General features: G+C 45.8%; 1 protein-coding gene across 2 annotated transcripts in view; it reads left to right on the forward strand.

Moving 5' to 3' along the window:
- LOC146199242 (sodium-coupled monocarboxylate transporter 1-like) overlaps positions 1-25,745 on the forward strand; it is a 62,077-nt gene that overhangs the window by 23,137 nt on the left and 13,195 nt on the right. For both annotated transcript variants that reach the window (XM_084594729.1, XM_084594730.1), the window contains exons 4-12: positions 7,005-7,056; positions 7,810-7,877; positions 12,035-12,207; positions 13,069-13,209; positions 13,467-13,596; positions 15,896-15,984; positions 17,457-17,566; positions 20,182-20,249; positions 21,105-21,191. In XM_084594729.1, the coding sequence (XP_084450855.1) occupies positions 7,005-7,056; positions 7,810-7,877; positions 12,035-12,207; positions 13,069-13,209; positions 13,467-13,596; positions 15,896-15,984; positions 17,457-17,566; positions 20,182-20,249; positions 21,105-21,191 (918 nt within the window). The remainder of the gene's footprint in view (positions 1-7,004; positions 7,057-7,809; positions 7,878-12,034; positions 12,208-13,068; positions 13,210-13,466; positions 13,597-15,895; positions 15,985-17,456; positions 17,567-20,181; positions 20,250-21,104; positions 21,192-25,745) is intronic.

The raw sequence follows: 25,745 nt of genomic DNA on the forward strand, positions 1-25,745 counted from the left end.
TTAGGCTTAATTAGTTTTCATGTCAGTCAATCTGAGACGGGAGTGTTGGGATATCAGCTTCCGGAATAATGAAAAGAGGACTCATTTTAGATTCTAACCGCTATTTTATACGTTCACTTCCGCATGACTATGCGGAGAAAGCTTTTAATTAGCATAAACGGACGGTCTTATTATCACAAAGGACTTCGATACATTTTATGTCGCACCAATTATTCTTCCGCACTTAAGTTCACTGCACTTCGACCACAGAAGACTTTAGCATCGCGGTACACCATAACACCCTAGCGTCTTTCTTCTTTCAGGCTGTCTTCTTTTCTATATGTATCCTTTTTCTCTTTCTTTTTTTAGCCTTCCTTCATTCCTTCCTTTCTTTCTTTCTTTCTTTCTTTCTTTCTTTCTTTCTTTCTTTCTTTCTTTCTTTCTTTCTTTCTTTCTTTCTTTCTTTCTTTCTTTCTTTCTTTCTTTCTTTCTTTCTTTCTTTCTTTCTTTCTTTCTTTCTTCCTTCCTTCCTTCCTTCCTTCCTTCCTTCCTTCCTTCCTTCCTTCCTTCCTTCCTTTATTTATTTCGAGGCCACACCTCATTTCAGGTTTGCACGGCATGTTCAAACTTTCTTCAAGACAAATAAAAAGCGCGTTGAGAGAAACACCACGTATCCCATTAAATTCGAGTCTGCTCGCCTGTTACCAGGAGCTGGCTAACGCTGTTTTAAACTTGCATTTTATCTAGGACCCTTTCATGTATTCGCAGACTAACCGGAATAATACGGAGGCCTTAAGGAAGCGTAAGAATACGGTAAACGCTGCCGTGAGACTCATTAGGAGATTCGACAATCGTAAGGGAGGGGTGCGGGAAAAGGAGTTCTGTCAGCTGGTGCCGGCATTCGTGGTCAGTAGAATAATATATGCAAATTGAACGTGACTGAGGAAAACAAGGTGGATGCTGTGATTAGACAGGCGTATAAGGCGGCCCTAGGCCCGGGTTACCTAACCCTGCGTCCACCGAAAGGCTGCTGGAATTAGGGGTGCACAGAATCCTGGAAGAACTACGGGAGGCGCACCTGGCGATGCAACTTGGTAGGCTTTAGAAAAAAAAAAAGTGTGAAGGGACATATTGGAGAAGATCGGCATTACAGCTGAGGCTCCAGCCAGGGGCATGAAAGTTCAGGTGAGGCAGGAAATAGACAAAGGGTTGTACATAAATCCTTTTCCAAGAAAAACAGCGCACTTCCGACAGGACACAGGGAGTAAGAGAACACACGGCGCTTTGAAGCGCTGTCTGTTGCCTTACTCCCTGTGTCCTGTCGAAAGTGCGCTGTTTTTCTTAGTGATCATGTACCAACTGGCCCGGCTACTCTCCCTGATAAAGAATTTGCCCAAGAATATGCGTCTAGTATTATATCATGAAGGTTGCAGAAAGGCAAGAGCCAGATACTTGCAAGCTAAGTTTGGGAACTACATAGGGGCCATCTATATAGATGTTGCCGATTATAAGGACAAGGACGCATTTGCAGTTGTTGGGGTGGACAGACGAGGACGATCGGTGACCTCTAAATCAGTCAGAATCTGATCCTCAGAAACTGCCGAGGAGGCAACTATAACTTTAGATGTAGCATCTCATCTAACTCTGACCTGATATTCAGCGACTCAAAAACAGCCATCCGAAATTTGGCAAGGGACAGAATATCTGTACAGCGGCATAACTCCTTGATCAGGCCAATGACGAGATCTTAGAGAGGCGGAAATAGTATGGGTACCGGCACACTCTGGGAACCCTGAAAATGAGGCGTCTCGCATAAATGCTCGAGGTTTCGTCAGCCAAGCAGGTGAGCAGGTGGTTTCGGGAAAGTCCACGAGGGATGGGCTGGCATCATTTCATGATATCAAAAATCACTATAAACTCGAGCGGAGGATTTATCCGCCCCCGGACAAGCAATTAGTCAAGGCACAAGAACGCGTCTGGCGAGGATTGCTCGTTCCGCTTTTTCCTCAATCCCTATATATTGAGCAAAATATACCTGGAAGAAATTAATCCGGAGTGTAGATGGTGCCAGGAGCTTGCAACATATGACCCTTTCCTATGGGAATGCAGCACAGCGCCACAGCCGGCGGATATTATGCGGAATCTTTCTTTCGAGCAATAGGAGGCCGTGTTGGCCAGCTCAGACCCGGTCGTTCAGACCAGGACCGTGGAGTGGGGTACCCAGGTCGCCACCAGCCATGGATTGATGTCCATCTAGCACGGAACGTCGAAAGCTGTTGTCTGATGAAATAAAGTTTTTCCATCCATCATTTTAGTTGAACTCTCGAGATTTGGATGCACATCATTCATTCACACTTTTTCTTTCCCGGCGCCCAGCAACTTTGCCCTGTCAGGTCTGGAAGTGATCGGACTTTAATTAGATGCAATCTCTGCAACTGTTTGCATGCCTGTAGCGATGACAATGTGCCGGCTCTACAAAGCGGTGATATTTCTCGTTTAAAGTAAGAAAGTTTAAAAATTGGCCTTGCTAAGGAAGAGTTCATTGTTTTGTTGTTGTTTTTTCGTTTTTTGTGCATCCTTGTTTGGCATATAAGCATGCCGCAACATTCTTGGTTTGGTTTGACCGTGTGAAGTAGTGCTTCGCAGTAAAATGACCCAGGGTTTAATATTCTGTGTTTCGATGGTACCACGCGAAAGCTCTGTTTGAATTACCCGCCAGAACTCGTGTCCCTGACGTCATGATCTGGCGGGCCAGCCGGGAGTAAGGCACTCAAGACCCAAGATCGTTGCTCCGCTCTGCAGCGTGCGCATGAATGTTTTCGCAGTAAAATCACACGTGGGCGTATTTATTATGGATACGTATAGAACAATGGAGGCGAACTTTCATAGCTGGAAGCAAGCGGGGATCCGTCAACTGGGACGTGGTTGCCCTCTTGTGCACTTATGGCATTAATGATGGGTTTTAGTGCGACGCTGAACTTAAACGTCATCCAAAACTCAGAATCAAGAATAATCATGAATATTAATTGCACTTTCTGAGTTTTTTACACAGCAGAGCTTCGTGCCAATGTTTTCCGGACAGCTTGCAAAAGGCGAACCATCGCATACCTCATCCAGCGTATTTTGAAAGCGCTTTCGAAGAAATGGCATCCTGGTGCGTGGTCTGAGCGATAAGTAATTTTTATTATAGCACGCACAAGTGCGAAATGTCTATGCGACGCTGTGTCAAAACGTATTCTCGACACTTTTTTTTTTTTTTTTTGGTACACAACAAGCAGTATCATAGGTTAGCTCATTTAAATTTCGTTGCCACCTAAATGGGACTCATCTGCTTCTTAACGGATGTACAGGAGGTGAATGTTTACTGTACGAAGTTCTAGAGGATTAAAATAGAATTGCCACAAATGGCTCCGCTTCAGCAACTTCAGCTTTATTGCGAAGCTTGTATGTCTTCTCCCAGAGGGAAACGTGCTGGGCACGATAGGTGTTCGGCGGTGGCGGCATGAACCCGCGCGGTCCTCATTTGCAAGGACTCTCGCGTTGGGAAGTGGGCTTCTGGAAATTTTACTGTCTTGAGGGCGTCATGCCCACCTTACACATTTAATAATACGCTTAATAAAAATACTGCTGAAAAAAAAATTACGCGAAAAGTTTATTGTATTGCACGTTGGCATAGCCAATGGCATTGGCTATGACATCGTATTAGAACCTGGTGGTGCTTTTTTCATCGAATTTAGTGCCAAACGTTCATCAGCTGTCGGCGCACAAGCAGGCATCTAGTCGGGTCGCATAGCTTGTGGTCGGGTGTTTTTGCCAAAACGCAATTAGCGACCACATTTTCTTCACCCTTTTGCCCGCCCATGCGCCCAAACCGTAAAACTTGGTTAAATAAATATGGGAACAACAAGTCAAGAATACTCTTGACGACAGAAGTTTCTGAGGGCGGCATTTTTTTTTTTTCCTCAAATAAAAACAACTGAGCTTAAAAGAAAACTTGGGTGATTTTAATAGAATGGAAACTGAACACAGGACCTTTGGATTGCGAAGACGGGCTTGCTACGAAGACTCGCCGATTAAAGTATCGCGTCCCTTTCATCCGAATCGATTTCAACTCTTCAGCAAATATTCATGAGAAAGCCACCATACGACGAATAAATTTCATTGCTTTACGAACACACATTTTATTCATTAGATGAGCCAAATTAGACTTCCTCAAAACATTGCCTTTATCGTTTCGAAATACTCAATGTGTTTCATGATCCGTTCTGTGTTGAGTTACGAGCACGAGTGCGTTCGCGCTTGCTTGCAGTGGCCGCGTCTATTTTCTTGGGGCTTGATTGTTTTTGTGTGTCTGCTTGACTCTCCGAGCCAATAGATCGTCGATGTGTAAATTCGACCAGTAACCGCAGATCCGGACTATGAAATGGAAATAATTAGGAGAATAAGATTGGGATGGAGCCCATTTGGCAATTCCTCGCAGATTATGACAAGCATCTTACCGGTACCGCTCGAGAAGAAAGCATATATAACAGTTGCGTGTGAAGGCCTCGCCTTCAAAAAACGGGTCCGCGAGCCATGGTCTCGTCCGACGAATGACAAATCCAGTCCCTTAAAAACACCGGTTTATTCCGGATAAACAAAAAAAGCAAAACAAAGAAACATAAGGCGCTGCTGCGCTGAGAACAGACTGTTCATGCGCGCGACAATAGAACACCGACGGAAAGCGGGAAGAATGTCAGGGCTTTACTGCGGCAAAACAAAACACTGCGGAGCGAATAAAACGACCAATAGGGCCAAAGCGCAAACGGCGGCACAAGAAACATTGCTCCTCGCGTGACAACTTACGCCTAGGCCGTTTCTGCAGGCACTGCTTCCATCTTCGTGCATGTCGGCGATCTTCCTTCAGTCGTCCGTGCACACCCTGCTGGCCCATGACGCTCGCCTGCTGCCCAGCGCCGGCCTCTCACCCGGGGCAAACAAGGCCCTGGCGCCTTGCTTTCGACGCGCTTATCTACCCTCGTCTGTCGCCGCTAACGTCACGCCTCCTAAGATTATCTGCTTGCTCATGCGCACTCGCGCTGCCCGTCCAACACAATACAAATACAAATAGGAAGACGCGCGCGTGGTTTAAAACACCTAAAGGGGCTGCGGAGCCCCACACGTCTCACCAGTACTCACCTATAGGGCTGAAACGTGAAGGCTAACGAGAACGGTTCTACTTAGGTTGAGGACAGCGCAGAGGGCTATGGAACGGAAAATGGCAGGGGTAACGTTAAGAGTTAGGAAGCGTGCAGAGTACATCAGAGAAATAACTCGAGTTAAAGACATATAGTGGAAATCAATAAGAAGAAATGGGCATTGTAGTGCGATGACAAGATAATCGATGGTCGAAAAGGATAACAAATTGGATACTAAGGAAAAGAAAACGTAGCAGGGAGTGGCAGAAAGTTAGGTGGGTGGATGAGGTTAAGAAGTTCGCAAGGGTGAAGTGTATGCAGCTAACACAAAACCGAATTAACTGGAGCGATATGGGATGTGCCTAAAGGAAAGTTCTTTAATGTGCAGTAACACTACAAAACACAGTGGCGCTGATTCACGTCGTCTCCATCGCAAACCAGTCGCAACCGATGATATTCGATCCCGCGACTCCGGCATCAGCACCCGTGCGCTCTACTTACTGAGCTGCTGCAGCAGGTAAGGGCTGAGAGAAGGAATGTAGCCTGGGAGATTTGAATGGCTTTGTCGTGACGCTGGGGCTACGTCGACCCGGCCTTCACTTGGTAGCGTGCAGAGACTCGGGGTTGAAGAAGGACTGAATCTTCGAAGTTGGTAAAATATGTACAAGCAGGTTTACTGGCACTTTGAGAAAACGTATTTACAAGAATATTTACATGAAAAAGAAGGGTACATCAGCAAAATGACAAGCGTTAAGAGTTCATAGCGAGAAGCGACTGGATGAGCCGTTTACCCAGGGCCCAGAGCGACATTTCGTGCTCTGCAGCGTCCTTAAAACCCCCTATGTCCAGCCCCTCTCTGAAGATGCTGACCAACCAAATCCAGGGCACGCCCCTCAGGTATCGGCATCCAATCGAACACATCACTGCACTGATGGTCTGAAGCACTGACTGGTCCGGCATTCATTCGTTGGGCGTGATCACTTGTTGGCGGGAAAAGCTTGGGAACGGCGAGGAGAGGAGGTACATTTCTATTCTTCAGCAAAGAAACCACAGGCTGGTTCTGACAAGTGGTTTTACTTCTCAGAAACCCGAGTGCACGTGCGCGCCGCATAGAGCTCCCAGCATTGTCCCTTTTCGACAATTGCAAATCTTTCCTGCATTCCTGGGAAATCACTTAATGGCTGTATGAGTCATGCTCCTTTCTTGTCCTGCACGTCAGCGGACATGTCACTCTGTCGTCTCCTTTGGATAGGAGGCATTCATCACTGGAGGATAGCACTTCTCGACTGGAAGGGTGAACAAAAGAAAGAAAGCACTTCCTGCTATTTCCCGCAGGGGGACGTTTCTTTGTGTTTTTCCAGACGTTCTCTTGACAGGGTCAATTTGGCATTTGCAGGGTGTCCACAAAGCAAAACAGGCTTACAAAACAGGATTCCTGGAAACAGGCTCACTTAGAGCCAATGGACCATCACCACATTTTCACAATACTTTTCCATGCCCACAGGCGAACAATAGAGCGCGCAAATGCGGATGCTTGGTCGTAACAGCTTCCAGTGCGATCTATAGCTTTGTATCTGAACAACGAACTATAAACGAATGGTTATATATAACAGTGCATTATTTATTTAACGATATTTATCTAATTCGTTTAAGAGAGCATATGTTACGTATGAATCAGTTGATTATTTATTAAAATTGATATTATTCGTAATAAGCAATGGAGTGCACTACAAACTCACTTGGAACACATACCGTTTGGTAATGTAAACTGCGACGCCAATATAAAACTATGATTATCGTATTAATTTTATTCATTTCTCTTCTTGTGTTTTAATCCCTTCCTCGCAGCAAATGCAAGGTGCCATCAGCATCTTTGCAGCAGGGGTCGCCGTCTCGATGTGTAAGCTTTACCTTTTTCTTTCTTCGCTGCATGTATGTCATCGCTTCTTTCTCAATACGGTGATATAAGATATTTTGCCCTGCAGTAAGAACAATGTATGATTGCACCCAGATTTATAAGCAAGTCGCTCGTCTATTTTGTTTGCTTGTGAAAGAAGGCTAGGTTGAGACGGCAAGGCCAGCGATGCCTTGTCTAGCGTTTTAATCCGATGACAAAAACCGGAGCCGGCGCCACGGGACGATAATGATGGTATGTACAAATGAAAGAGGAAGATCATGGAATGAACAAATTAAAGAACATCCACGGAAGGCTCACAATATGTATATTAATAACAACAGTAACTGTTTCGTTCATTGCCTGTTAATAAATTACGGAAGGAGGCGCTCGGGACTGTTTAGCAGATGGACTGAAATTAAGCATGACTGTCGCGCTTGCTTACAAGCTTACAATGTTTTTGTATCTGCAGTTAGGCTCAACGCGTTGCGGATACCTATGTGTCATTTGAGTTTATTGGTTTTGATACAAAAATACTGAACACCTGACGATACTTACCCTTTATAGGTTAATGTCATCATGCTTCAAAACAAGCTTCCGAATTACATTCATTGGCAGTCACGGCTGTATGTGTAATGATTCTCTATTTCCAGTGAGCTTGCGTTACTTATTTAAAAATGAACTCCTACTGGTTTCTTTAAAGAGGCGACGCTAGTGGTACTCGGAGCGAAATTCGAAGTCCTTGCTATTTGCTTACAGCTTTCCATTTGCCGCTTGTGTGGTGCTGCGTGGCCACCGGTTTCGCTGGTACCATATACACCGCGCTGGTGAGTTCTTTGTTCAAGATACCTTTTGTCTTCTATTATTGTTACAAGTTTTCGCGGAGCCCAGTCTTCTATGCGATTTCAAGTGGCGTGTTTTCCATGCAGCATCACTATTAGTTGCCGCTTATCTTTGCGCCTTTCTGAAAGCTTGACCTTAATAAAAATATTTGCTCTTACATGGACAATTCTAAAACCTTTCCGCATGTATTTATAGCACTGAAAAATCGCTTCTTACTAGCCTCGGTAAGTCATAACGGTTAACGAGAGGGCGAAAACAGTCATAAATATATCTACAAGGATCCAGCCTACGTATGATACCGAGCGGCATTCCCAAGACGGATGTTTGGAGAAATGGGGTGCGCATTCAGACCTTGTTGTCATAATGTTTTAATAAATAGCTGAGCAATGCTCACTTCATGTACGCTACACTGCGGCCTCGCCGTGATCCCACTGACGGAGAACTTGTTTCGCAGATTCACCCTGTTGTTTGTTGATGATGCGTAGCATGCACTCAGAAACCTCTTGCGGGAGCATCATGGTAAAAGAAATAACCTCAACAACACGCAGCTTGTCTTTTTACACGTAATCGAAATATAAAAGCTGAGAGATACCACTGCACTGATTTACCTCTTCCAGCAACCCGAAGAGAAAGCAGCTTGGCGCGTAGAACTGGGGATTGGCGAGCTAGTCACAACATTGATGGTCCTGAGGTGTCCTGTGTTGATGACAGTTTCAAGGGGACGGCCTCTTTCTTCCAGATGAGGTCTCGGTACCATTACAGCTTTGTTTTGTGTTCATTAATTGGGACCACTTTATTTTGCTACGTACGAAATGGGACCGTAACGCTCGCACAATTGCACCTTGTCGTAAAACAAGCTGCAGTTAAAGTGTCAGCCTTTTATTTTCCACTTTGCATTTTATATTTTCGCACAGGTGCTTGTTTATCTTTATGTTTGTGTTTCACGAGCCGCAAAATAAAACACCATGGGGAAGAAACCGGACCGGCGGCGTAAAAGCATGTTTGAGAAGGGACCAGCAGGCAAAACAAATGGCGAGGCAAGTCGAATTAGCTAGCACAAATAATTAGCGCAATTGAGCCGTATAAGCCACGAAGGGCAGCGGGAGACTGGAATAAGCATTGGATGGACTATTCTCTCTGACCCTAACTACTGCTATTAAAAAAAAAAAAGAAGGCCATTATTTTTCAAGAAGCAATTATAAAAAATTTCAGTACACACTTGGGGAAACGCTAATGAAACTACCACAGCAAATAAAATCATATGGGTTTAACCTCGGTTACACGCAATCGAGCGATGTCTGTTGAAAGGTGTGCATTATATTCGTCGAAGCCATTTCAACGATGACGATACCGTAGCTTAGAGTTCAATTTTTAATTACTCTTAATTGATTAATGGTAAGTAATTAAGACCTTCAACCATTGTAGCGCACTCGTACACTTATAAGCTTTCCAACGGGGCTGTAGGAGGTATATTTTTCCAGGTTTAGTTCAGTTTGCGAGGTTTAACGTCCGAAAGCGACTCAGGCTATGCGAGACGCCGTAATGGAGGGATACAGAAGACCACCTGGGGTTCTTCAACGTACACTGACATCGCACAGCACACGTACGGGCGCCTTGCTTTGTGCCCCCGTAGAAAAGCGGTCGCCGCGGACGAGATTCGATCTTCCATCCTTGCGTACAGCAGTCGAGCATCCTAATCACTCAGTCACCGCGGCGGGGTTTTGATTTTAACAGCAAATTAAATAATTAGAAGTGAATAATTAATACTAATGGACTGTAATTGATAGTTAGACATGTGCAACTTTATTAAACAGTAGCGATCAAATTTTGATGACATGGTTATGTACCGGAAAGTTAATTTTGACAACAATTAACTAATAAGTAATTACTACTCATAATTAATAAAGGGGCTTTAGTAATCTGGTCAAAACCTGACACTCATGTGGTAATACACCAGTTCCCCATAGCTCACTATACTAAACGAGTGTTCTCACCTGGCAGGCTAAGTCCCAGTTTGACCTTGGCTGAGCTTGAAGGAGATGCTGACGGAAAAAAGCGTTTCCTGGGTTTATACCCGGAGTAGTAGAGCTACGGCCCTAATTGCACAATTTATTATTAAGGCGAAAGCATTTAATTGCTCATCGTTGTTGGTGTTGTGGCTGTAGGAAGAAGGAAAAGAAAATGCACGGGCCTGCTACTGGCTCTGCTGCTGAGCCACCTCCGCTGCCTCTTGCGGAGAAAAGAGAAAATGGAGAAGAAAGAAAATGAAGAGGGAGAGAAAAACGTGCGCCGCAACAGCCGTCGTCCGCCACCTAAGCGGTGGCGGGTGCAATGACGGCCTACAGCAGATAAAAATTTGGTGGCAGGCTAGCCCCCGCTACAAGCGGCGTTGACCTACCAGTCCCAGCCCCGTAGGGCCAGGAACAGCCACTCTTCACGTACCGCCTCACTCCGGCTCATCGTTGTCGTCAGCAAAAGTGTCACGCTTTTGTGGCGCTCTGATTGGCTGAGGTGGGAATGCCGTCATAGAGGTCTCCATCAATCACAGGGCATTATCGTTTGGCAGGAGCTGCCAACTCGGGTCTCTGCTTTCACATGGGAGGATGATATCAGGATCAACCTGCCAAAACCCTTGCATTCACGTTATCCCTTGGTCACGCAGACACGCTCATACGGCTTGGTTAAAGCGGGGCCTTCATATGTTGGCTGGTAACTTACGCTATCTAGTCATATCGATTCAGGCGTCCATGTGGCTCCTTTCATTTGGCGCTTCCTCGAACGCCGCACCACACAGCATACAGAAGCAACTACAGTAAAACCAGGAATCAGCGAAGTTTCAAACAAAGGCTTTGGCCTTATCGCACTCCAGTGGTCCAAAGTGCCACACAAATTTTTACACTTTAACGCTGCCCGCTGTCTCTATCGCTCCCTTTTCCTTTCTCGCTGTCCAGTCCCATTAATTCAGGTGCTTCAGAATTCGAATGGCTGCCGGTATATAAAGGTCGTTTAATCGCGAAAACATTATTATCTCTATTAGAGTGAATTCCGCGGCAATAGTTGTTGGTATTGAGAGATGGTCCCAAAACGATAACGCTTCACGCTTTCGTCGGGCACAGCATACACATCAGATGAGCATCTAGGTAACATGATGCGTGCGGCTAAGTGAAGCGCACTCGTTGCGCCAAGACCAGGTCCGCTACAGGAGGAGGAGGAGATGGCGTTGCGTCTTGGGGGAGCCACGGCAGCAATCCTTCAAGACCAAACGCGCTGCATACATGGGTGGCCATGGAGAGAGAGCGTCGTCAAGACAATGCGGACGTCACCAATGCGGGTATAGTGCTCTACTTTGTCTTTGATGCGTCTTTTTTCCGGAATGCAAGTTGAGGCTTCCATATATACTGCAGCTGCACGCGACCGTCCTCGAACGTGGGCGAGGCTCGAGTAACGCGAGAATGAAGCTCGTCGTGCGAATAGAGCTGGGCTCCAGTCATTCTATGTTTCGCAGTCCCAGCGATGCACTTGGAGGGCCAGTCTTAAAGGTGCCCGATGACAGGCAGACGAGCAACTACGGTAACGCAAGTCAGAAGCGACTCGACAAAAGCGACATCTTCAAGACGGATCTGTGTCTTCAAATTGAAGATCTTACTGCTTAGTATAAATGGTTTTCCCAGTCTAATTCGTCTCCTTTCATCGGTGTGTAGCTCAAAGTTACGACCATGTGCACGTAACGAATCTCAAGTTTCTTTACGGAATTTTACTTTCATTTTGTTGTCTTATTACATCAAATCACTAAGAAGATTTTCACTGATATCGCATAGATGTCCCGTTATTCTGCATCACAATGTTCGTCTATTTTGTCTATTCCTTCTCATCCTTCATGCTCTGTTCTTCCACGTTCACCATTACAACATCAATGGTTTATCCCCCGACTTCCACGACAACATGGAAATGTGTGCAGAATGCTTGTGAAGAGATACATGTTCTTGGCTTTTGTTCAGCCAAGCTCAACAGTGAGGAAAATATGTGCTTCAGCTGAAGTTTGGTGTAAATGTAATATAGCAATGTACTCCTCCATTAAACAGCAAAAATAAAATGGCCAGTTATTACGAGTCTTTCTTTTACGCGCTCACTGCTCTTGCAGGGTGGCCTCCGAGCAGTGGTGTGGGCGGACGCCATGCAGGGTGTGCTGATTCTGGTGTGCCCGCTCACTGTCTTGGCGAAGATCCTCCACGACTCGGTCCAAGATTCTTCTGAGGGCGCTTCTGCCCCGAGACGGCCCTTCAGCGACATCGACATGAGGCCTTACATCTTCCGGTGAGTCTCGATACCCTTGTGGAATATTGGGTTAGCCCTTATAAAGAGCGCTAAGTTTGAAGCAGGGCTCTTGTAATTTTGAGGAGCGATGTCACTAAACGCGCGATCGTTCCAAGGCTTGGACCTGACGGCATCTGATGGAAGTTATCTTCCTAATCTCCTGTGCGTAAACTAGTAGTTCCACGCGCACGGAACTAAAAACCAGCATCAGCTTTCAACAAGGGTTGTTCACTGCAAATTCTCATATAACTGCGAGTAGCCGTAAGTTCATAATGATCGGTACTGAAGAATGTGATCTCTAACTACTGTTTGCGCGGTCGCCAGAAGCTGAAGAAAGTTACTCAGCAAATTACGCAGATGAAAAACTAGTTTGAGGCTATAAATAAGCAGACCCACGACATTTGTTGGAACACGCATTAGGAACCGCCTAAATTTCATCACTGTAATGCGTTTGATTGCAGATGAGTGCTTCATAATATTATGGCTGACGATATGACCTTTTCATCCTGTAATGTATAGCTGAGGACAGGAAAACCATTAACTGACCAAAGCAGACAGGCTTTAATTCAAACTTTTTTTTTTTCATCTGGAATGATAGGCTATGAAACCCAAGTTACTAGACTAGCACTACACTCCGATACACACGATGACATCGCATAGCACAAGACATATCATGGCATAAGATCACTGCAGCAGATGTTTAAAAAGCCTAACTTTTCTTTTGCGGACCGAGCGCGAATGTGTGGGCCAAAAGTGCATTCCTGAATAAAAACTAAAATCTGAGCTCATCAGTCGATCAAGTGGCAGATTGAGCGACCTGACTACAAGCTATCGAACGTTAAATTATCGATATACGCGCAGGACGGGGCTGGACTTCACCACCGACGAGAACGTATGGGCTTGCTTGGTGGGCCTGCTGTCGAGCCACATCTACCGCATGGGCATGGACCAGATGGTGGTGCAACGATACGCCGCCGCCAGGTCGCTTTCAGATGCTCAGAGGTTTGTGGTATACCACCCCAGTACGTCTGCTGCTATACTGTAAATTACGGCACTCATTTTTTTAAGTCGCAAAGGTATGCACATGCAAGTAGCTCAAGTAGCCTTTGTCGAATACCTGATGCTCCTTTTTGCTTGTGGTCTATAAAACCTTCGAATATGTGTGCCTGCGTTGAAACCGTTTACAAGCGAATTGGTATTGAAACCGTTTGCAAGCGAATTGGCATTGAAATAGGCTGTGCGTTACGAATTCGTCTCAGGACTGTGCTAGTGGGCAGCATCCTTCTCGTGCTCTCCACCGGCTTCCTGGGAATAGTGGCCATGGCGCTAGTCTACTGGTACCGAGACTGCGACCCACTCCTTTCTGGTACCATCCATAAGATAGAACAGGTAAGCACGCCCGTTCCGAGGCCGCACCTCTTTTCAGTCACTGCAGCACTACTACCCGCATTCCCGCAAAAACCCGATGTCTGAAGCTTATTTGACTTATGATTTTGCCGAGGGACTTCATGTGTCCACAGAAACAAGTGTGATAGGTACTGCGCCTTTTATTTCTTGTGAACCACTTATAGAGTGCTTTCGGAACATAAAAGTCTTTGAGGGCTCATACTCGCGGTCATGACCATGTCCGTCCGGCCAAGACCATTTCACACCTTAAATAGTAGCAGCAATAGTTATGGCTAATGACTAACTAGTCCAAGTACTAACTAGTCACTAACTAGTACTAATTAGTCATTAGTCATTACTTAATAGTCACGAGTAAGGACAGATTACTGTGACAGATTACTGTGCAGAGTGGGTCAGAGAAATAACTCAAGTTAACGACATTCTAGTGGAAATTAAGAAGAAGAAATGGACATGGGCAGGACATGTAGTGCGAAGAGAGGATAACCGATGGTCGGTTAGGGTAACAAACTGGATTCCAAGGGAAGGGAAGCGTAGCGGGGGACGGCAGAAAGTTAGGTGGGCAGATGAGGTTAAGAAGTTCGCAGGGGTCAAGTGGATGCAGCTAGCACAGAACCGGGTTAAGTGGAGAGATATGGGAGAGTCCTTCGCCCTGCAGTGGGTATAATCAGGCTGATGATGATGATGATGACTGTGACAATTCTGCTTCTGGAAAAGGAGTGGGTTAGATGCACGCGCGAGCGTACGAGTCGGTGATCTTGAGGGCTGATTTAAGTTGTGTTCTATGTCACCATCAGCTTCGTACATGCGTGAATTGCCTGGTGGCGTCATGACCCGTCATGATTGGGCTTTCCCATTCTTATTTTCTAAAACTTCGTCGAAGTTTTTAAGGTGCTTACATCAAAAAATAATTCTCGCTTTTCTTTTTTCGAACAATATTCGACGATTGAATTCGGTAAACCTAGGGGTTCAAGCTCACTTAGAGTATATCAGTGATTTTCCCAGCAATTTGTGTGCCGGTTATCAGCATAAAAATTAAGTGTAGCTGTGCTTTGAGAAGGAAATGCGATTATTATTAAAAAAAAAATAACACACGCTAAATGAAAACACGAATGGAAGTTTGTTACTGAGAAATAGTTTTGCATATTAGGGTCAGGATGTTGCACTGCAAGTTAGACAAGAGGGCGACGTGTCACGTGGCATGCTTGTTAATGGCAGCAACGCCGACTAAGCGTCGCGGTAGCTAGAGCGTGGTATTTTTTTGCGACACTCATGCATCGTTTCGTGTCTATGTCCTGCACGCAGTCGCTCCACTAATGTGTCCCCCGCCTGGAAGCGCTACCTGTTTAGGCGGGTAATGCATGCAGATGAGGAGAAATGCACATAATAAAGTAGCACTATTGTTGTTTTACAAGTACTTAACCGAATAATTGCTCAAAGCGTGTGATAATAGTCAACAAACAGGCTGGCAAGCGGCGAGGAGGTGATAATGTTCGGAATACAGACGCACTGTGCAGGGCTGACGGTGTTGACCTGTACACGCCTATTCTGGCGAAAGACAAATGTAGGGCGTTAGAATCGTCTGCACTGAATGTCGGAGTTTCTTGCAGTCCCTAATTGGCCCCTCGGTATCTTATTTCTAAGCCCATCCCTCTCTTTCCTGTTCCCCTTTTTATAAGCAAAACTTCTGTAAGATTGGTCTAGACATTCAAGCGCTGCATTCTACTGTGGGATCTACAGAATGCACTAAGTACATAAGCCGCATAACCATGATTACTCAGAAATTAATTTACTCCCCATTTGCCAATAGTGGCAGATGACAACTCGTGACAGGAGAAAAGTCTCATTGGCCATATTCAGGGGAGAGCAGTAAGAGGGAAGATAAAGAGGGTGCGATGCAATGCGTAGCCCAGTGACTTAAAGGGTTATTTCGCTAGCGTAATAATGCGCGTCCGGAAGATGGCTGCCACAGGAAGAACCTAGAAGAAGGAATACTTTATGATGGAGGCGCAGAAATGCGCAGCCTCAAGGCACTCAAGGCACCCAGGCGATAGGCCGCTAATCCCAGATCTACTACTTTTGAGATCCCGTTTCTTTTCTTCACGACTGCAGAATAGCAAATGAGAACAGCCTTCTAGTTAACTTATCTGCCTTTCCTCGTTCTCTCTCCGAGAGCGTAGCAGCTTAGGTTCACTTCTAAATTCTGATTAAATTGTGTAATTAATGTAATTAGTGTAAATAATGTGTGTGTAATTCTGATGGACGTGCGGTATATTTCGTGCAGATTATTCCACTCTTCGTGCACACCAGACTGTCGAGCATGCCTGGCTTCTCGGGTTTGTTCCTCACCGGTGTTGTCAGTGCCACACTCAGGTAATTAAAGTTATTTATTTATTTATTTATTTGATGCTGTACTAGAGCAATTATTTTCACGTTCAGAGTGTCTCGACTTCTAAAAGTGAAAACGAATTAAGATAGCGAGGAAATGAAGCAAACAAATTGGAATGATATCCTTTAGGCTGCAACTTTACTATTATCGAAACTATTGGCCTTCCTCGAACCCGTTTATATTTTTTTCTATAATATTGTTTATGATCTGTTGCGATAACTGCGTTTGCTGCGCTCGGCTGCGGGATCGATTCACGGACGTGGTGGGCGCATTTTGATGGAGGTGTCTTTTTAAAAAAGCTGCCACCAAACTTCTCCGCCAAAGCACACGTTCTGCAAAATATGTACTTTGCAATGTCGCCGCACGTTAAAAAACCTCAGGTGGTCTAAATTATTCTTGAACCATCCGTACGGCATCTCTCTTAGCCCTCATGCGGTATTTCGAGGCGTTAAACTCCACATGGCGAAAGTTTGTACAATGTGCCTTTAAAATGGTCGCCAGCCATAAGGAAATTGTGCAGAAGTCCTCGGAATTTACTGATATTAAGCATCTAGTCACAGGTAGACGATCTCAGAGAATTAAAAAAGAACCTTATAGAATGAACTGACAATCCGCATTATTAGTGTAAAAAGCAGAACAAGACTTTTTTGTTCAGCATTAAAGCGCAATCGAGTCACTGTTTACAATCCGTAACCATTACTACTGCCACTTTGACAAAATCTGCCCAGCAGTTGTCATGTGATGCCGCTGCCACCTTTCAGAAGGCCTCCACCCACTACCCACTCAACTTTGCCCTCCAGCCATACCCACCCTCCAGAATCCTTCACTCCCCACCACCAAACAACTCACCTTTGCCATCCACAAACTTCACTCTTCTGAAGATGTCCACCCGCTAACCGCCCAACATCGCAGTCCAGAAAGCCGCTACCCGCCTACAACCAACCCACCTCCATCCTACGCAAGCTTCATCCATCAAGAATTATTCACCTGCAGAAGGCTCTATGTATATCCGCTTACTTTCACCACCCAAGAAGTTTAAGCCCACCCAGCGCTGATATGAAAAGCCGACGGCTAAATACAATTGAACACAAGACCATCATTTTAGTAGTGAAATATACAACCAGAAATTCAACGTATATTTTGTTCGCCGCATCATACGATCGCCTGTGTATTTTTCTTCTTCTTGATTTTAACTACATTTTTGTATATATAGTGCGTAACCTTTCAAGACGATGCATTTAGTTGTTAGTCAGCACTAGCTGTACGTCTTATGCCTAATTGACATATTAATAGTTTTTTTATGCTCTGTGAATTTGGGCCTTCAGCAAAGATGTCATATATTTGACCGCTTGCGTTTAAGGTGAAAAAAAAAAAAGGCACCTTTAAAAGTTAGAAACATGAGCGAACTATTTCGTCCGCCGAGATACGCGATATGCGTCTTCGATGGCCTGTGCAGCACGGTTACCTCCGCCGTGAACTCCCTCGCGGCCACCGTGTATGTGGACATCCTGACGCCTTACGTCAAGATGAACGAACGATGGGTCAACGTTGTGGTCAAATCACTCGGTGAGTACGGGGCCGCAGCGGTGGAAGTGGGAGTACAACACGTCATTTAAACTTTTTTCCTCCCGACTCATAACAACCAGATGCTACTAGGAGTAGGTTGGAATAGAATGCGCTTACACGCACGCAAATGGAGGAAACTAATTTTTAAGGAGCCCTCAAGTAGTCGGTAATAGCAGTTCACTTGTTATAGCAGTTATATTGTCGCGTGCTATAATGGCGGCGAGAAGACGGTGATGATGAAGCGTCTGCACGCGTGCAGGACAGCCATTTTATCTGTTTGAATCATAGGGTCTAACGTCCCAAAACAACACAGGCTACGAGGGACGCCGTAGTGAAGGGCCCCGGAACTTTGTACCAGCTTGGGTTCTTCAATGTGCACTGTCATAATACAACGGGTGGGCGTCTTAACTTTAGCCTGCGGCTGCCGCGGCAAGGATTCCATCTCGTATTGTGTTCAGTAGTCAATTGTCCTAACCCTTGAGTCACCGTGACGGGCCCTTTTTGTTGGCGTATTTCTGCGCTAGGCCAGTGCTTCTATGACGAGTGCTGATTACATTTTCTGTGGTGGAAGTGCTTGGTGTCGATCCCTGTTCTTCCCACTGTCGCGCATGCGCACAGACATTTTTCCGTCGCCCTCTTCTCGCCGCCATCAGGGAAATTTCAGTTCTGGCAGTCAAATTTACGTCACACTTTGCCCTTTAAGGGCTATAGGAACCACATTTGGCGGCATTTTTCTGCGTGTTAATGATGCGTAAGTCATTCCTGTATATCGATCCGCATGCAGGTTTCGCTTACGACCCCTACATAATTTTTAATTGAATTTTCTCACCAGTTTCGGTTTCGATATCCGAGAGATGGCTGTGACGTCACAGTCGTGTTTTTTTGCGCGGCATGAGAAAACAGCGATATAATCGCTCATTCTTCACTTGTAATGATTCCTGTTCTTGAGGCAGGCTGGCTTTATCATTGTAGTGAACTCAAATAACAGAGCAATGACTATATCGCTGTATTTTCATCCCTCACGTGACATAGACTTGACTTTGACGTTACAAACATCGCTCGACTGTTGAAACTGACACCGAAACAGGTGAGAAAAGAAATTCGATTACAAATTATTCAGCAGTCGTACGCGAATGGGACGTGCTGGTCTGTGTACAGTAATGTCCTAGGCATCATTACAATTGATAAAACACAACCCAAAAAATAGGTGTTATTAGTCCTTTAACACCCCGAAACTAGCAACTAATTGATGTTCTTAAGTCAGCATATAGCATAAAAACGGTTGAAGCGAGCACAAGTTCAGAAAGGAATTACAGGGAGGCTAGAATAACACGGATCTTTGAGCGTCCTGTGGTCGCTTTGCAAGCAGTTGCTTCGTCGGTTACAACTGTTACGATTCGCTCACTATAATTCACCTTTCTTTTTACTAGCGAGAGACCCAACCCAACAACCTCAAACGCCATGATAGCTCGGTATCTATGAAAATAAGTAAATAAACCAGTTGATTTTTCGACCCCTAAAACCTTCCATTCAGGCGTCCTATATGCTTTTAACGAGTATTTCTCTTGAATCAGCACACAATATAAGCTGAAACTGAGGATAGCCCGTTCTGTTTGAGGAAATCGTGCGCACAGTGCCAAATAAAATATCAACTAAGGGATTAATTGCTATTTAGCGTCCACCCATGTTTCCGCAAACGCTGTACGTATTTTGCTTTGCAGCTGTGCCACTGAGCTCAAGCGCATGTTAATGAGTGATTACTCACTTATTTGATATTTACTCCTTCCAGGGTTCTCGTAGATTCTCGAGGATTTTCGTAGATACATTACACTAGCACTGTTTCCACTTAGAGTTATCTATGCTGTCTCGTCTTGCCGCCTGCTAGTCGCCGTGGTTAGCTCAGTTGGGAGAGCCACTGTATCGGGCAGTCTGTAGTCCCGGGTCAGTTCCAGAGACCAGCATGAGTGTTTCTTTAGCAACAATCTTCCTCCAATAGCTGCATACAAGATAAGCACAAATAACCACATGAGGGAGTGAAAACGAGGTTGCATGTCCTCTAACGCACTCTTATTTTAGGCCACATCACTCCCTGAGTGCTCTTGGGTAGATTTTCATCACTGGGAATACAGAATGACTATGACCGGCAAGGGAAGCTGATTTTAAATACAAAACATTTCAACCTCTAGCAAATAACCATGTTTTAACCGACGTTTCCATGTCTTCTGATTTCTATCCTCAACACACCTGGTGCAGCCACTAAATGTGTCCTGACATTGCTAACTGCGTGAAATAAATATTATTTGAGGAGAAAATATGTCCATGTTGGCCAATATAGCATTCCGTACATTTATTGATGAAAAGATACCCCAGGACTTGGAGAGCACAGGGTGTGTACTAGTAGACATGATACTCCGTTTTTACTCTCTTATAAGGCAATTTTTGTTTAGAGTGCTGCCTTCCTTTTTAGCCGCATTACATTACTAAAACTGAAGCATAACTGAGAACATTCACGGGGAGCCGCAAATCGGAAGACGGGATTTTCTACCTATGGGCTTCTGCCTCTGAAGCTAGCAGCTCCTGCACACTGACTGAACAATATTTCGCCCCCATTTCAGCCTTCGCCTTCGGATTCCTGATGACCCTCTTGGCGCTGGCGATCCCATACCTTGGCTCCGCCATCAGAGTAAGCTCAAACAGCGGCTGCCGTGTTCAATTTCTTCTCAGACCTAACCGTACTAAGTTACTGCGCACCGGTTAAGCAATCACGGACATAAACTATCTATTATGATCAAGTTGAAAAAAAAAATTCCTGAAATAACACATCCAAAGCTGAGATGAAAAGCTCGCTCATTACGTCCCTCATCCATTTCATTTTCACATCAAAACATTTTCTCTATTTCGTCAGCTGTTTATTTTATTTTTATTAGTTTAAGATAAATCTTCCTTATCGACTTTATCACAATAATAGAGGCTCTTTTTCGGTCATTAATTCATATTCTCTCATTTGTCATCATTATTACCATAAACGATGCACCGCCATTCCCAATAAGACATTACATTTCTCCACGGGAGCTTGGTTTTGTACCCCGTGATTACGTTTTTGCGACTGCAGTTATGAATAGTATATTAGTAGGCATTGTATGCAATACCCAAATAATTTCACAGTTTTCAGAGCCGTGTAGGTTAACTGCACCACCGGGCATCTACTACCTGTTTCCTCACGCGTACAACATTTATCCTTGGTCTGGTACTATTTTTTTTTTTTTCAGGCTGAAATGCAAGGGAAAACGTGTCTTTTACTGCAGCTTGTGCTGATCAAAACGCTATAGTCATGGCCGCCCACGTGCGAATAAAATCTAGTTTAATAATAAGAATCCCTGTTTTACGCAGTTGCGAACAGAGAAATAGCTGCAGGACTTTAACTAAATGCTCACAAAAAAAAAGACATTTAATATCGATTTTTATCGCCATGTACATACATAGTTCTGGATGCCGATTAGGAGTAGCGTTGCAGCAAGTCACCTTCCGATTTTTCCAGGTGTTCATGGTGATGCACAGCAGCGCTTCGGGGCCGTTCGTGGGCATGTACTTGCTGGCTCTGGCCTTCCCCTGGGCCAATACGAAGGCAAGTCATCAACTCATCACCATTCTTTTCCCATCTTTCCCTCCCCAATTCCCCTTCCTACGCAGAGTAGCATGCCAGCGGAATCTAAACGCAGGCTAAATTTTCTGTTTTTCATTAAAGGGCCTATATCTCTCTCCCTCTTTCTCTAGTAGCTTATTGATAAATGTTCATTCGTTATACTCCAAGCCGTCATTCGCTTATACAAAACTGTACCACTAAAGAGTTCAGCGGCTGGGAAAAAAGTGTGTGTGTGTGTGTGTGTGTGTGTGTGTGTGTGTGTGTGTGTGTGTGTGTGTGTGTGTGTGTGTGTGTGTGTGTGTGTGTGTGTGTGCGCGCGCGCGTGCGTGCGTGTGCGTGTGTGTGTGTGTGTGTGTGTGTGTGTGTGTGTGTGTGTGTGTGTGTGTGTGTGTGTGTGTGTGTGTGTGTGTGTGTGTGTGTGTGTGTGTGTGTGTGTGTGTGTGTGTGTGTGTGTGTGTGTGTGTGTGTGTGTGTGTGTGTGTGTGTGTGTGTGTTTTGAAATGTGGAATTGTAATCCACTGTGAAAATTATCAAAAGAAATATTTAGGAAGAAATGGCAACGTCATAAAATAAAATATCGGTTAATATATACATCTTGCATGTAAATGTTGTAAACAAAAAGGTGAATAAACGTTACGCATATAGTTCCACTATAAAATATTTTTAATCACAAAGGAAAACATTTAGTAACCAAGGCTAACTTGCCACTGCGCGAAACAGTTCTTTAATGTTAAAATACAACTAGGCACTTACGCCACTGGAGATGCAGTCATGGAAGCTTTATGCCATTCTTGGAAAAGATCAGTGCTTTGGACGGCGCGCCTCCGCACTTGCTAACCTTTGCGGTGGATCATTGAATTTTATTCAAGCTTGTTTGACCTGTATTAGCGTTTTGCGTTTGCTAAAAAAAAAAAAAAAACTAGAAAGAGTTACATTGATACTCCTGAAAGGAAAACCCCATGAGGCAGCGGAGAGATGTAGACGGCAAGCGTTTTTTTTTTTTTTTTCTTTCGATAACTGGTTTTAAGAGTCGCCTGTTTCAGTGCTCTGAACCGGGCAGGGGTCGACAGTCAAGAACTTAACTTGCCCGTCTTCACTCAGGGAAAAGCTTTTCTGGCGGTCAAAAAAAAAAAAAAAAGTAAAGAAACTGAACAGAATCGCCTGTCCATAAAATTAAAGCAGGTTTTTTTTTTTTTTTAGAATTTGCTTTATTCAACGCAGAAACCATACATCAAACACTGTTGTACCCATAGCCAAAGCTAGTTGGGGCCCATATTGATACAAGTTCGGCAACACAGAACAGACTAATCATCTAAAATTAAGAAACACAGTTTGCAACTGTTGCATATTATCAAGAAAAAACCTTTTTACAGAGTATAGAAAGTTAAGTAGAATATTACTCCAAATTTTTGAATTATAAAATTGCTGACCATAAACTTTGTGAGTTAATGAGAGATTAACGTTTGAGAGAACTCATTTCTAGTGTTCCTAATAGGCACAGCAAAAATATGGATTGTGAGTGGGCAATTATTGGATACAATGTTAAACTGCTATCGATACCTTGGCATAAATGGCAGTATTTTATGTTCTTGACAAAATGGAAGGCCTGTCTGGTATCCGTAAGTGAATGTCATTTAGGTAACATGTTTCTTAACAGCCGCCGGCATACAGGCTTATCACTCTGATTCTGGACCGCGTATCAGTTCCGTAATCTTTGTTTGTTAATGCTCGATGTTGCGAGTCACACCTTTATCAGTTTTGTTGTAGCGCAAGATGCACCGAGATCTGTCTCGAAGGTTCCGGCCACTCGGGTGTCTTTCCACAATGTTCCAGCCTGTGCTGGTAGCTGTTTGCGACGTTATCTAGATTGTTCTGTGCAGCCTTTAAATTGAGCGTTGCCGAGTGTGACGAGCATTCTTTGTCCGACGACCGACGAGCACGTTTGTTGCTATCGCCGCCGCCGAGTTGCTTAGTTCTTTTGCGGGCGCAAGTCAGCCAAAATAAAGAGTTTCTTTAGTGTAATCATCGACCCCTTCATTTGTGTCGTCGACCTCGTCACCACTACGTGACATCTGGTGGAGGTGCTGCCTTTGATCCTTCAAGCGAAGACCTAAGCCGTGTTCCTGTCGCCCTGGAAGACCAACCTACAGGTCACCGAGCCAGCCGCCGACTCCAAGGCCTACAGCCCGAACACGGTCTGCTGCCTGACCCCATTCGACCTCGGAAGGCATCGACGCTGACAATGGCCCAGCCTACTGCACCGGTTGTTTTCGTCCAACCCCGTGAGCCCCCCTGCTTCCATGGACGACCGGATGAAGATGCGGGAGACTGGATGGACCTTTTCGATCGTGTGGCAGAATTCAACGGCTGGAACGACGCCGCGAAACTTAGGCAAGTCTACTTTGTTCTTCAAGGACATGCCCGAGTTTGGTTCGAAAATCATGAGGCAACTACGGAGGATTGGGAGACTTTCAAGGAAGCGTTTCTGACTGCCTTTTCAAGCGTCGTCCGAAAGGAAAGCGCCCAGGCCCTCCTTCAGTCAAGACCAACTCCCTAATGAGCCTGTCCTGGCGTACGTTGAGGAGCTGAAGCGCCTCTTTCGCCGCGCCGACCCTAATATGACCGAAGGTGAGCGAGTGAAACTTTTATTGCGAGGCGTTAAAGAGTCGCTCTTTGCGGGTCTTGTGCGAAATCCGCCGAGAACTGTGGCGGAATTTGAAACGGAGGCGTCTACTATCGAGAAGACGTTGGCCACCCGGATGCGCCACTACGAGCGACCACTTCAGCCGGACTGCTCAACCCACTACCCCAGCGCATCTGCAAGCGGAGAGAACCTTCGAGACCTGATCCGGGAGATCGTGCGAGAGGAGCTCCGCCGATTGATGCCATCATCGCAACAACCCCAGGTGGCGACGCTCGCGGACGTTGTCCGTGAAGAAGTCCAGCAGGCGCTGGGCGTTCCTCAAGCGACGGCTGCCACTGTTCCAGCTCAAGAGGCAACAGCGATGAACTACACTGGTGCATTACGTCGCCCTGCGCCCCGACATGATGACTTTCCGAGCCCTCGCCGCTACCGCCCTGTTCCTGAAAACCGCCCCTTGGCTCCCGCCCGCCAAGCTTATCAACAGCCCCCAAGCCCCAGGAAGTGCGACGCCTGGAGGACAACAAACAACCGGCCATTATGTTTCCATTGTGGTGAGGCAGGACACATCCTCCGTCACTGCCCGTACAGGCGGATCGGCCTCCGTGGTGTCGCTGTCGACGCTCCACGACCCCGTCCTGGCGAACGACCACAGGATATCAACGACTTCCTCCGCAGCGGAGAGTACTCGTCGCCAAGGCGTCTGTCACACTCCCCATCACCGTACAATGCCCGATTTGCGTCGCCGGGCCGCGGTTACGTGCAAGGACTGTCTCATAGCTCCCGTAGGGAAAACTAAAGGCAGCAACCTTTGGAGGTGAGGTTGCTCAACGGCGAAAAGACGAAGATCCTCCGCCGCCGACAACCACTAACAACGACGCAACCATTTCATCGCCGCTCCACACGACGACATCGACGACAGCACGACCAGAGTGCAAGCAGACACCGCCGCCCAGTGAAGTAACAACGGTATGCCCCGGCTATGACCTGAAGAAACGACGGAGCCGAGATCGGACACTAAGGCCCACGTGCAATGCGAGGACGCGAACAAGTGACCTTGAAGTTCATATCGACGGTCGCAGAGTCACTGCCCTAGTAGACACCGGAGCTGACTATTCAGTCATTAGTGGACCGTTAGCCTCTCAGCTCAGAAACGTTACCACCGCTTGGGATGGCCCGCTGATTCGCACCGCAGGTGGCAACCTGATTACTCCATCGGGACGATGCACTGCAATAATAACCGTAAATGGGCCTACTTACCCCACCAGCTTTGTGGTCTTGCAGCAGTGCTCCCGCGACGTGATTTTAGGCATGGACTTCCTAAATAAACATAGGACTATCATCGACCTGCGATCCAAGCTCATCAAGCTCTCTGCAGACAAAGCCATTCCTGCTACGACGGCGTCGATGCAACACATTTCTCTAAACGACCTCGATGAAGAATTGACCGTCCCGCCCCGATCAAGCGCGCAATCAGCGTAGGTAGCGCAGACATCGAAACCGCTTAAGGCATCGTCGACGGAATTATCCAATTGCTCTTGGAACGAGGTATCGGCATTGCAAGAGGCATCGCGAAATTCCAGAGAGGACAAGCTCAGGTGCTGGTAACAAACTTCACTGAAGAATACCGCCATCTCAACAAGGGCACGACGATCGCTTTTTTCGACGAATTAGCGGACCTCAAAGATGTATTCGCCCTCCACGACCAAACGCTGGAAGACGCACCGGACCTATTCCGTCAGCCCACATTTGGCATAAACCCGGCATTGACCCACAACAGGAAAGACCAGATTCTCAGTCTGCTTCGAAGCTACGGGGAGTGCTTCTCATCGTCATCGAAGGTACGACAAACATCACTGGCCATGCACCGCATAATAACGGACGAACACGCCCGA

This window comes from Amblyomma maculatum, chromosome 2 (genome assembly GCF_055883805.1).
Source record: "Amblyomma maculatum isolate TAMU_Amacu chromosome 2, ASM5588380v1, whole genome shotgun sequence".
In the NCBI taxonomy this organism is placed as follows: Eukaryota; Metazoa; Arthropoda; class Arachnida; order Ixodida; family Ixodidae; genus Amblyomma; species Amblyomma maculatum.